The 12,500-nt window shown below is 40.9% G+C and overlaps 1 protein-coding gene across 1 annotated transcript in view; it reads right to left on the reverse strand.

Moving 5' to 3' along the window:
• Window positions 1–10,853: 10,853 nt before the first annotated feature.
• The window catches only part of LOC119584653, an 8,381-nt gene continuing 6,734 nt past the window's right edge, over window positions 10,854–12,500 (reverse strand). The window contains 2 exon segments of the mRNA XM_037933330.1: window positions 10,854–11,919; window positions 11,921–12,500. The exon segment at window positions 11,921–12,500 is cut by the window's right edge and continues 103 nt beyond it. Of these exon segments, the coding sequence (XP_037789258.1) occupies window positions 10,854–11,919; window positions 11,921–12,500 (1,646 nt within the window).

Here is a 12,500-nt window from a genome sequence, read left to right on the forward strand (position 1 = left end):
TTTAAGCTTCAACCAGCCTCCGACTTTCGAAACAATGGAATCTCTCCTCGTCGTTTAACGCTGTTAGGCTGTTGTTTTCCGTCGCAATTGACTCGCTGATGAGAGGCGGAACTTGTATTCCCCGACGGCAAAGTTGATAAAATGTGTAAGAATTCGGCTTTGCACTGTATTTTGGGGTGCAATTAGTATGATTTACACACAGGAACAGAACAGAAACACTAAAATAGCTTTAAATCGGGTTAGCTGAAACTCTACGGGGGTGGGAGCCGTGATTCACCTCATGAGCTCTTACGGTCAGTTCTAAGCCTAGTAACGCCATGGCATGATGTCATCAGGATTCCTCCTGTGTTCTAGACGATTTTACGGGGATAAACCTCCTCACTTGGGTTATCCTTCTAACCAGAGTGTGCGTGGTGTGTGTGGGTGTACATTCACCAAATTGTGTCGGATACTATGGTCAGGGCATTTAGAAAAAACGGCGTTTTGTAAAAAATACGAATACTGAGTGTGGTGCCAAAGTAACAGGGTGCTGTACAAACAACAATTGGCGAGCCCTGGTAAGTGTATGTGTGACAGCACTTGACTCGCAAACTCCCCGCGCCCGACCGCAGGGACAACCACCTTCTCACTGCCCTATTATGAAGGTGGAGGGGGGCATGCTCGGGGCCCCCGCAATGCCAACTACCATCCCCTCAATTTGGTGAATGTCCACCCTATGGGAGGGATTGATTCCACTGAGCATAGGGATATGAACGTTGTGGATTCGCCTACTGACGAGGTATTCCAATTCGTTCAGACGAGGAGGAAGAAAGTGAAGACCACATCACGTGACACCAGAAACTTGACCGAGAAACTGGAGAAAAGACCAACCAACGTGAACCGATCGCCCCCTGAGATAGATGCATTAGACTGGCCTTTCCGGAGGACACGTCTACCGTTGATAAAATCAGGTGGATGAGTGAGGTCAGCTGCAAGAGGAAGGCCTGCTAGACATAGTGAAGGGGAAATGGACATCCTCGCGCTATGTCTATGTACGATGGGAACAACAGAACTACGTGGTCCTGCTCCTTAATGGCACTTTTGCAGGGTTTTCTCTCCAGAAAAAAGACGACTATCAGCCCAAAAGAAAGGATACGGGGAATACCTGGTCACCAGGTTTCCGAAGCAGGCTGCCGCTGAGGAAGCACTGCATCTTCCAGGTGTTTTTAAAGCTCGGAGGATTTACAAGGACGGACAGCCCTTAATTAGGATCATCATTGTATGGAGCGGAGAACAGCCGCCACATAAAGAGTACCAATGCTTTGGAAGATACATACAGCCGAGCTCCATTCGACCGTGGTGTTCAGAAGTTTACGGTGTGCTACAAGAAACAGCTTGTGCTCTCCGTGACGACGACACCGTCACCATCGTGAAGAGATGCGTCAGGTGCGGAGCCTGCCAGGGGGATTCCCCATCCCAGGAAACAGTGCCACAGGAGAAACCAATGGTTAAAAAACAAGGAAATGACCTAGGAAATAAGAAGTATTAGGCAAGAACTTGCTGAATTGATAATACATGTTAATGGAAAAAAGAAAGTGGTCGTTGCAGACAAGGAAAATGTGCTTTCTAATGATGTTAGTGATGTTGAAAATATAAATGAGGTCTCTGATATCATTATTACGCACGATACCATTGCCGGATCATCTAAAAACGGTGACGACAGTGATAGTTAAAATAACGCCGACAAAGATGTGCAGGAAACGGACGAACTCTGGGACATCACTCAAAAAATTATATCAGGTACGGATTATACATATATCAATATGAGGATGTGATGGGGGATAGGAAAACAATTACTTTTCTTTCATGGAATATATGTGTTGTCAACCGTAGAATTAATGACTTTACTATATTCATAGCAATAATGTTGATGTTATCTCTTTACAAGAGCCCTTCACATCAATCACTAAAATAAAAACCACCGCTAGAATTAGAGGGTACCACTCCTATACGAACATAGGAATGACAGGCCTATTGACTTATGTCAGTGACACCATACCGCATAAGCTGGTGCAGAAGTCTGATGACAATAATGTACAATATCGAAAAGCCTCTGAGTTTTTCTCTCTGTACAATGTATACACAGGGTGTAGAAAGTTTCAAACTGATTCGTAGTGAATCAGAATCACGGTACAATATGCATGGGTGATTTTAATGCTAGACATTATACATTTGGATAAAGTCAATGCAATAAAAATGGTGAAAAGTTCCGACATTTTGTGAACATTAGATCTATGACCGTATGTGGTACAGACAGGGAAACTCACTTGGCGGGGGCAGGCTAGATTATGTAATCAGAAGGGATCTTGTGCATGGAAACGTCAGAATCATGCTTGCAATAGAGCTAATCAGTGACCACTTTGCAATAGTAACAAGATATGCTGTTAGAAAAACAATTAGGCTTAAAATTTCTATTCCTCCTTACATTGAGCACCACTTTAATCACATATTTATGACTATAATCACATATTTATGGTATAACGAAAACACAGTAACGGGTGTTGAAAATTTCTCCATGGACAGAACGAAAGTGGTCACTGGTTACTACAACACCTGGGTCTGTCCAAAGAAAACCCTCAAGAGCAAAACTCACAACGCTCCAAACAACCTAAGTGGGTCGGTGACCCAACACTATTAAAGGCACAAAAGCGAGTTCAGAAGCTTTATTATCCACAAGCAGGACAATACCAATGACAACCTTATTCAGTTTCTTAAGGCTAACAAAAACATACGGGAATTAAACACTCATATCAACTCACAGGCAAACCAACTAACACTCCGCAGTTCCATAGTCCTTTTGCACAAGCAGATTTGCTCCTTAATCAATGGGCTGAAATGTCCAAATTGAACTCACTTCCCAGAAATATTCAAAATCACCTTAGTCTAAAATTGCACGTAAATTTGTCATTGAGATTGGATGTTCTGATATCGACTCTTCAGACTTTGCTGAGATTACTAAGTGGGAACTGAACAATGAACTGATCAGAGGAAAAACATCCGCCCCAGGTGAGGATGGAATTACCTATAGTGTTCTCTGCCTTATAGCTCAGGTAGCTGGTAATCCCCTTTTGCACCTGCACAGGTATTCTGCCTGGCCCCGGACGTGCAGTCTAATTCATCCCTAGACTGAAATCAAACATTGATAAATAATGCCCAATTTCACTAACCTGATGTGTATGCAAAGTTCTAGAAAGCATAATTTTGAACAGACTCAGGTACAGGTTACAAGGTAAATTATCTCACAGACTGTACAGATTTCTATTGGGATGTAGCACACAACATTGCTTTGCAGAGTACTTTTCAAGCTCTAATCCAGGTAAGCACACTGCTTTTCTTAACTTTAAGTCAGCTTTTGACATTGTAAACAGAGAAATTATCCTAGAACAATTAATAAGCTTTGTCATCTGGGGTAAATTATTGAGCTGGATTAGAATGTATCTTTCAAACAGATCTGCAAGTGTATTGTTCAAGGGAGTGAGATCTTTTGAACTTGGGACGCCACAGGGAGTTCTCAAATCTATGCTGTTCAATATTCTTATGTACAAGCTGGTGGCAGATATCCCACTTGGGGACGGTGAATCCATTATATGCTACGATGATGACATGTGTCAGATCATCATCACAAGAGAGGATGCAAATAATTCTCGACAAACTCACAAGGGCTCATGAGTGTTGATTAGTCATCTCTGCTGAGAAAACAATGGCTCTCAACCCATATATAATACCTCTACCCTCTTTTCCCATACGTAACCAGGAGCTTGACATGTGTCATAAGCATAAATATCTCGGGGTGAACGTAAATGATGCAGACCTGAGCCTTTTTCTAAAGAAGAGACTGGGAGAGACTGAAACTGTTGAAAGTTCTTGTCAGAAGAGGACATGGCATCAATGTTAAGCTTGCTAGACTGTTTTACTTGGCTTTTATGAGGTCATTTGTAGACTACCATGCACTGCATTGCATTGTAAGGAATCAGAAATACATAGCTTGGAGGTTGTGCAAAATGAAGCTATGAGGATTATCCTCAGTGCCCCATAGCCTCCAAGTGGTTGGCGGTTCGCGCTCTGCCCAGGTGTGAGAAGTTGCAACTGTCGCCTGGAGGTTACTGCTGTGGCTGGGCACCACGGCGGGTAAGAACTAGGTTCAGCCGAGTCAGCACCAGCTGACACGTGAGCGAGTCGGCATTAGTCGACACAGGCCAGGCTCCCCTCATGGGCATAGCCCGGGCGAGGATAAGCTTCGCATACCGGACTTATCCTTATCGGCGCCCTGAAAACAGCAAGGATAGTGAACATGAGATCAGAACTGAACATAACATCCATTTCTGATAGAATAATATTTATTTCCATCATATTTAGGGTCAAAGCTCTGAGGGAACCCTTGTATCATTCAGATTTCCCAAAACAACTGCAACGTAAAATCATGCAAGTAGACGTGATTAACCACACACATGCGCCCTCTGATACAAAAGATCTCCATGAACATTACAAATCTCAATGTCTCAATTAGTAAAATACCAAAAGGTCGATCCATTCCACCATGGAAAAATTCAACATTAACCATGCACCTTACATGTCTACCACAAATAAAAAAAAATGTACATAACTGCGTGTTAAACACAATTTGCGTTAGGAACACACAATCTATGGGCGATGATGTATACGAGTGTTACGCTGTCGGATCTGTACAGTCTGGATACAAAGCTGGTTGTGGTTGCACTGTATACAAAAATGGCTTACAACAACATCAAGTTAATATGAGAGTGCAAAATTGGGCCAGCACTACACAAAGGGAGTTGGTAAGTATACTCCTCGCAACGTAATTCTTAATGTCTCGGGGCTCTGGAGTTGCTTTCTGTGACTCTCAAAGTGCTCTTTGGACACTAAATTCTTTCAAGGCAGGTGGTGATGAGGAAATTGTGAGCTGCATTAAACGTAACGTAACTTATGCAATAGAGCGCAATTGCAACATTCAGTTTGTATGGATACCATCTCTTGTTGGCATATGCAAGCACGACCACACAGACAAATTGGCGAAGGAAGCCTGCAGCAAAGATATTGTGAACATAGATCTTGGGATGCCTCTTTCAAGGTTCTACATATATTGAAAAATTCTCATAAGTAGATCTGACGAACACTCAAAGGCCTGAAAGCTGTGCCATAAGGCACTGCGATCAGTAAAGAGATAGCAAGCCTTCCTATGGGTGGCACCGAAGTCAAACCAATGTGACCTGGTTATTGCGTTCAGAATACGTTTACGTACTGGCAACTGCACGGTGCGAGAAGTGCAGATGAATCTAGATGTAGACTGTGTAACGAAGAAAACCATGTACAATAACAGCAGTCACAGACTACTGTACTATATCAGATATATGTAAAACTACATAATTGTCCACGCCTGAGCAGATAGCCAGGGTGGTAAATAAACCTACTTTACTTAACTTTAACAATTACGGTATACAATTCTGGGTTAAATCTGAGATTACTTTTTGCCTGATTGACGCACAATACAAATGCATTAAATCATGACTGGAACTTTTTTGTGTGAAAATGCGTTTGAGAAGTTTCCTGATGACCGAATCAAATTTATACATAAGCCTTTATAAGTTGTTCCTTAAATAGCAACGGTATTTTATTGATTGATTGCATTAATAATAGAAAGCAAAGCAAATAAAAAATAAATAAAAACGCGCTACTGACGACAGTTACGTTGCGGCACGGGCAGTCTACGGAGATGTTATTCTCAAACAACAAACTTTGAACACATTTTAGTCACAGAACTTGCAAATTTTAGTGATGATTGTCGTTGACCTTTGCCTGAGCCCAAACTACTTCGGAGGCCATGGCGGGATTTCATGCCGCGTCCCACGTACCAAGGAAAGCTGTGGCCCGATTTCGTCGCGCGCGGTGACGGCACACTCAACCATTTAACTGCGGTCGGTTGCAACAGCCAAATCGGTAACAATTCTTATTAATACTGCGTGTATTATTGTTCTATGTGAAGTAAGGTTTTTTACTGTATCATTTGCTTATTAATTTAAATTTACTTCGTGCAATAATATGTAGATTTTGCCGGTTCTCGTTCAACATTACTTAAATTGTACTAACCTTATATAATCGCGCCTCCGTTATTATGGTTCATAATACGTCGTCTTCAACGTGGTAGTACTTTCACCGATAGGTGTATTTCGCAATCTGTAAAACTTTCAGTCCTCTTTTTATAAGATATTTTTTCACAGTTTGTAACAGCGTATAATCTTAAAGTTGTCAGTGATTGGTCGTTATACATGATGTCCTTGTCAAAGTGTTTCTGACATTAATCATTTATTATCGCCATTTCAGATGAATTTTGTCTTTACGTGCGCGAAAACATGGTATTTGTTTGTATTTAGTAAAATGTACATTTTATTATATGATATGCATATAAACAATCAAGTAATTGTGAACTCACCTAATTTTATTCGCTCTCGGAAGAGCTCTCCTCGTCGAGAGAAACTGGGGCTGGCAAGCGATTAATTCTACCACTTGTAAAAAAAAAGGCGTGAATCAGAGTTTTTTATGAATAATTAGCGGGCCAGGTATTGTGCAATATATACACTTTTAATACCTGGCCGCTTGGCCCACTTCTTGAGATCTCTCCACAACCTCTCAATGTTCTGTGTGTGTATTTGTGGGTCGTGTGGGTCTACAAAGTTTTCAGAATGATTAATACTCAGATGTTTGTAACCTTGATATTGAAGGTTACGGTAGGCAGCCCATCCATCATTGTATATCACACTGTTTGGTTTTATATATTTCTTAATTACGGGTATGAGCGTGTCGGCACTGCGGTCAGTGCCAAGCAATGGCAAAACAAATTTCTTTCTATTCACACGCTCAATACTGCTAATGACCCATACCTTATTGTATTTTCGGCGCACGAGCAGCGTTGTAACCAATTTTCGGTTACTTCAGAACAAAAACTCCTCCAATCTACGCTAGTTTCCTTAGAAATACTAATACATTTAATAACTTGAGCATGATCCCAATACCTTTGCAAACAAAATTGTGTAAATGCTGATCCAGAAAACGCATCTTTTGCGTCGTTTCGTCTTTGTCATTTTATCCATCTCCTACAATACCACGTATATCGATCTTCACGGTATTTGCAAGGTAAATTGCAGTGTGGGCAATTTACCGCTTTTGGCAATTCACCGTGTGCTCTCAGGAATTCTATAGCGTTATCAGTTTTTTTTTTTTTCAAACTAATCAGATATAACTCTATAGTAGTAAGGATCACACCCTGAGATCCATTTTATGCAAAGATTTTGTACATTTGCTTTCCTTGCCCACTATACATACGTGTGGCACAAATGGTGGCACGTGGTTGGTTCATACTATTTCCTGTAATACTTTTGGCTCTCGTGACAATTGTCACGCTCATATGGTGTACAATAAAAGTTTCAAAAAGTTTCGTGCGCAGTTCATGCGGTAACGTTGTTGTTTTTTGAAAACCATATGTAATTCTTTAGTTCCCTCTTGTCCGTAATATGGACCAGATACATTGATTTGCGCAGAGTAAGAAATTTATTAGTTACTGTAAATACTCGATATAATGAATGTATTATTCTTGTATTGTCATATTGTCATATGTGAGTTTGTGCGGAATGTATCTACTTACGAAATGAAAATATTACAATAAATGTAACCACATAAAAGGTATCACTGTTTTGTTTACAAAAAGTAGAAAAAAATAACGGATGGCTTCGTTATTTCTGAGTTGCGACGAAAGTACATAGAAGATTAGTTTCTCAGATTTATTTGCTCTTTCATTTGCATATATTATTTTCCGTTTTAAAGTTGAAACTTTTTTACATCCCTGAGTGGATTGTCAAGGCTTGAAAGAGGTAAACTACACTGACCTTAAAAGACACTTATATAAATATATATTTTCAGGCTATATAAATTTTCACTTTTCACTGCTATTGCTTTGGTGTTCATGTGAAAAAGGTAGATGCTTACAAAAACTTTCAAGCTTAAATAACATTGCCTTTTTCTTAAAATAAATGTATTATGATTAAGTAAACACTAAAGGCTACATGAAAGGGGTCTTATTAGAATGAAAATTATCTTAATATTATTTTATTAACTTATTGTGGAAATGGAATCAAGTCTCTGAAAGGGGAAATGAACACATAAACTAAATAACATCTAATGGTATTCGCAAGATTCCTTCTCCCCCCCACGAGTGTGTGTGTGTGTGTGTGTGTGTGTGTGTGTGTGTGTGTGTGTGTGTGTGTGTGTGTGTGGCGCGATGCAGCCAGCTTGATCGCCACCTATTCAGACTGGATGACGGTGGAACAGTATCCAGTCCTGACTTGTGAGAGTGGGAATATCTGCCTCAGTGAAAAGTAATTGCTTTTCCCCTTCCTTTTTATTATTCTGCCTCTCTCTCACTTTCTGTCTGTCTCTCTCTCTCTATCTATCTATCTATCTCTCTATATATATATACATATATACATACATATATATATATATATATATATATATATATATATATATATATATATATATATACATATTAATACAATCAAACTCACCACACACACACACACACACACACACACACACACACACACACACACACACACACACACACACACATATATATATATATATATATATATATATATATATAATATATTATATATATATATAGTATATATATGTGTAATATATATAATATATATATATATGCATACATACATATATATATATATATATATATATATATATATATATATATATATATATATATATATACATACATATATATGTTTCTCTCTCTTTATGTCTCTCTTCTCTTCTCTCCTCTTCTCTTCTCTTCTCTTCTCTTCTCCTCTCTCTCTCTCTTTCTCTCTCCTTCTCTCTCCTCTCTCTCTCTCTCTCTTCTTTCTCTCTCTCTCTCTCTCTTCTCTCTCTTCTCTCTCTATTCTTCTCTCGCTTCTCTCGCTTCTCTCTCTTTTCTCTCTATCTGCTCTCTCTTTTCTCTCTATCTGCTCTCTCCCTCCCTCCTACTGCTAGCTGCCCATCTCCGGTGACTAAGAAACCGCCAGAAGCCCGATAGAAAATAGAACACAGACGAAAAAAATCTCAACAGCGTGGGTTTAACTAGTTCCTGGACTCACTGGTCTTTTGGTCTTGTTCACAACTGAGAAGAAATGAGATCGTCGTCTTTTTTATATATATTTGTAACTGCTTATAACTTTTTCTCTTTTTTTATTTCTTGTTTGTTCGTCAACATTTTGGTAAAACATTTTGTATACATGGAAGTAAGATGTATTGTTTAACTGTCTGGTAGGATAACGAAAATAATTTCAGGTGAAAATAAATATTTAGTTTGCTTTGACTACTTTTAAGGCTCGAGTGGATAGAAGTTGCAATTGGAATATCTGCTCTCAAACAACTGCACTAATCCCAAACCGGTAGATTATGCAGACTGGGGAAAAATAATAGAAACGTTAGTAGTTCCCTGACCATTAGTATTACTGAGCCTAGGAAATCCACTTTATATAAATAGAAGCAATAAATGTGTTTACAGCAAATGTAAGATTTGTTCTTTGAATATTCATAAAGCGTTTCCTGTAAATTTATTTTAGATGTTTAGTTCATATATAAAATAAGGAAAAAAAAAAGAAAATTCAGCAAAGGTATGTTCCTCAAATACTCATTAAGCGTTCCATTTTAAATCTATTTGAGATGTCTACTATATAGAGGAAATAAGTAAAATATATGTATATATATTTACGGCAAAGATGTGCAAGTAATATTTATTCCTCAAATATTTACAAAGCGTTCCCCTGTCCCCCCGAAGGAAAAAAATATCTACAGTATTCAGTAATAAAGACCCGTAATCCAGCTATCACCAAATCGGACATGTTATACACAATGTTTATCAACAACAGCAGCTAGACGACATACATACCACCACCAACAGACTTTTATACGTGAGAGTGATCGCCTGTTTGATATCCTTTTTACATGTCTTCTGTTCTGCGGACCAAAGCCTTTACATTGATAGGTGATCAACCCTTTTATAAACTGCTTTTGTTTTGTTGGTTTTCCTCTTTCGGGGAAATGCATTGAGCGAAATGGGTCTGGCGATTTGAAGGTGAAATATTAAAAGATATGTTAGGCTGGCCGTTAACCGCCAATAGCTTGTAAGTTGTACATAAAAAATACATTGATAGAGACCTGCAATTGCACCTTCACAAGATGAATTTGAAATTCCCATGGGAGCAATAGAGTTGTTAGAGAAAGTGAAGGAAGATCAATATATATAAACGACGTGGAAAAAAAACTATACTCAGCAAAAAGAGAAATTAATTTCAACGCATATCCTTGAAAAATGTCGCAAGTTGATCATTTCATTTGGTAAATTAATGTTAATCATTAACATCTTGCTAATAACCCCATGATTAATGTAGCCATGGCTAATAGTGTACGCTGGAAATGCAGGTTTATAATCAAAATTTTATAATCAAAATGTTATGGTTTATATATATATATATATATATATATATATATATATATATATATATATATATATATATATTGAATAGCAAAACACTCTTCCGTGCTGATACAATGGAAGAAAAACCCACAATACAAAAACTAGATTTATTGAAAATGAGACTACAGTTTCGAAATCCACCTGGATTCCATCTTCAGGTCTGAAGAGGAAAGGGAGAGGAGGGGGTATAAAAGAGAGAGAGGAGAGGCAACGCGGGAACACGGGGCGGGTGAAGACAAACGAAAGGAAGCAGAGGAAGGTCACATCAGGTCGGAGGATCGGGCGGACTATGCGCCGGGTGGCCGGCATACGGTAGAAGGCGGAGGATATGGGAAGCAAGGAGGCTGTCAGCAGGAGAAAAGCCGCTGTTCAAGTTGAAATTAGGCAGCAGCTTTATAAAGGAAGATTCCACCAGTCTGCGGGAGTGGACATCGGCGGAAGGAAACACAATCCGCGCTGCTGACCAGTCCATCTGATGGCCAGTGTCCCACTGATGGCAAAAGAGGGCGTTATTGTTGTGTCCCCTGGATATAGCGTACTTATGTTGAGACAGACGCTTGGTAAGACTGGCGCCTGTTTCGCCAAAGTACTGCTTGTCACAGGAGGCACAAGGAACAGCATAGGTGCCCACCTTCGCGGAGGAAGGAGGGCTAGTATGGACCAGGTTTCGACGGAGAGTGTTCACCTGGCGAAAGATCAGCCTGCAGTTGAGAGGGTGAAGAGGGCGACGGAGAGAGTAAATTTCCTCAGTGTAGGGTAGGCTGAGGACGGGCAAATGAGGAGTCAATTTAGGAGGAGAGTCGTGATAGAAGGTACGCCGCGCCCTGGATAACGCGGCATCGAGAACATGACCAGGGTAGCCCAGTTTGGAGAAAGAGCGACGAACGAAGACTATCTCTCCATCCAGGTACTGGGGGTCACAGATGCGAAGGGCGCGAAGGAACAGCGAGGTGGCAACACCTCTCTTCACATGGAGAGGGTGGTATGAGAAGAAGTGTATGTACATACCACTATGCATGGGTTTCCTGTATATGGAGAAGGAGAAGTGGTCAGCAGAGCGATGGACTAAGGTGTCCAAGAAAGGGAGCCTGTTGTCAACCTCCCATTCCACCTTGAAACGGATGGAAGGAGAGAGAGAGTTCAGCTGCATCAGGAAACCCGGAAACAGAGCAGGGTCATGAGGCCAGAGAGCAAAGACGTCGTCGACATACCTCAGCCAGATCGACGGCCGAATGGAGATGGAAGGGAGAATCTCAGACTCGAAGAATTCCATGAACAGGTTTGCCAGGACTGGAGAGAGGGGAGAGCCCATGGCAACACCGAACGTCTGAGTAAAAACTACCTTCGAAAGAAAAGGAATTAGAATCCACACACAGACGAATCAGCTGGAGGAAGGCGTCGGTGGGCAGAGGGAGACGAGGATCCTCTGCGGGGAGTCTCCTCTGGAGGAAAGCCAGGACATCATCAAGCGGGACCTTGGTGAACAGGGAGTCAACGTCCAAGCTCATCATGGTCACCGGTGAAGCTCCGCGAACGCGGGAGATGAAGTCCTGAGAGTGGCGCAGGTGAGCAGGAGAGAAGGTGCCAAGAAGGGGAGTGAGACACTTTGCCAGCCAGGCAGCAAGAGGGTGCGTCACAGATCCCCGGGAGGAGATGATGGGGCGCAGAGGCACGGCCGGCTTATGGGTTTTAGGAAGCCCATAGAAATGAGGGAGTCGAGGGTTGATGACCATGAACCTCTGGTATAGATTCGCCTCCGGAAAACAGGCTGTTATCTCTTTCAGGCGACGGTGGAAGGTAGCAGCAATGCATTCACGGGGGTCACTAGTCAAGGGAGCATAAGTGGAGGCGTCATCCAACAGGTCCTGGGCCTTCTGCAGGTAAGAGGCACGGTCGAGGACCACCACCGAGT

The sequence above is a fragment of the Penaeus monodon genome, chromosome 18, assembly GCF_015228065.2.
Source record: "Penaeus monodon isolate SGIC_2016 chromosome 18, NSTDA_Pmon_1, whole genome shotgun sequence".
Lineage (NCBI taxonomy): Eukaryota > Metazoa > Arthropoda > Malacostraca > Decapoda > Penaeidae > Penaeus > Penaeus monodon.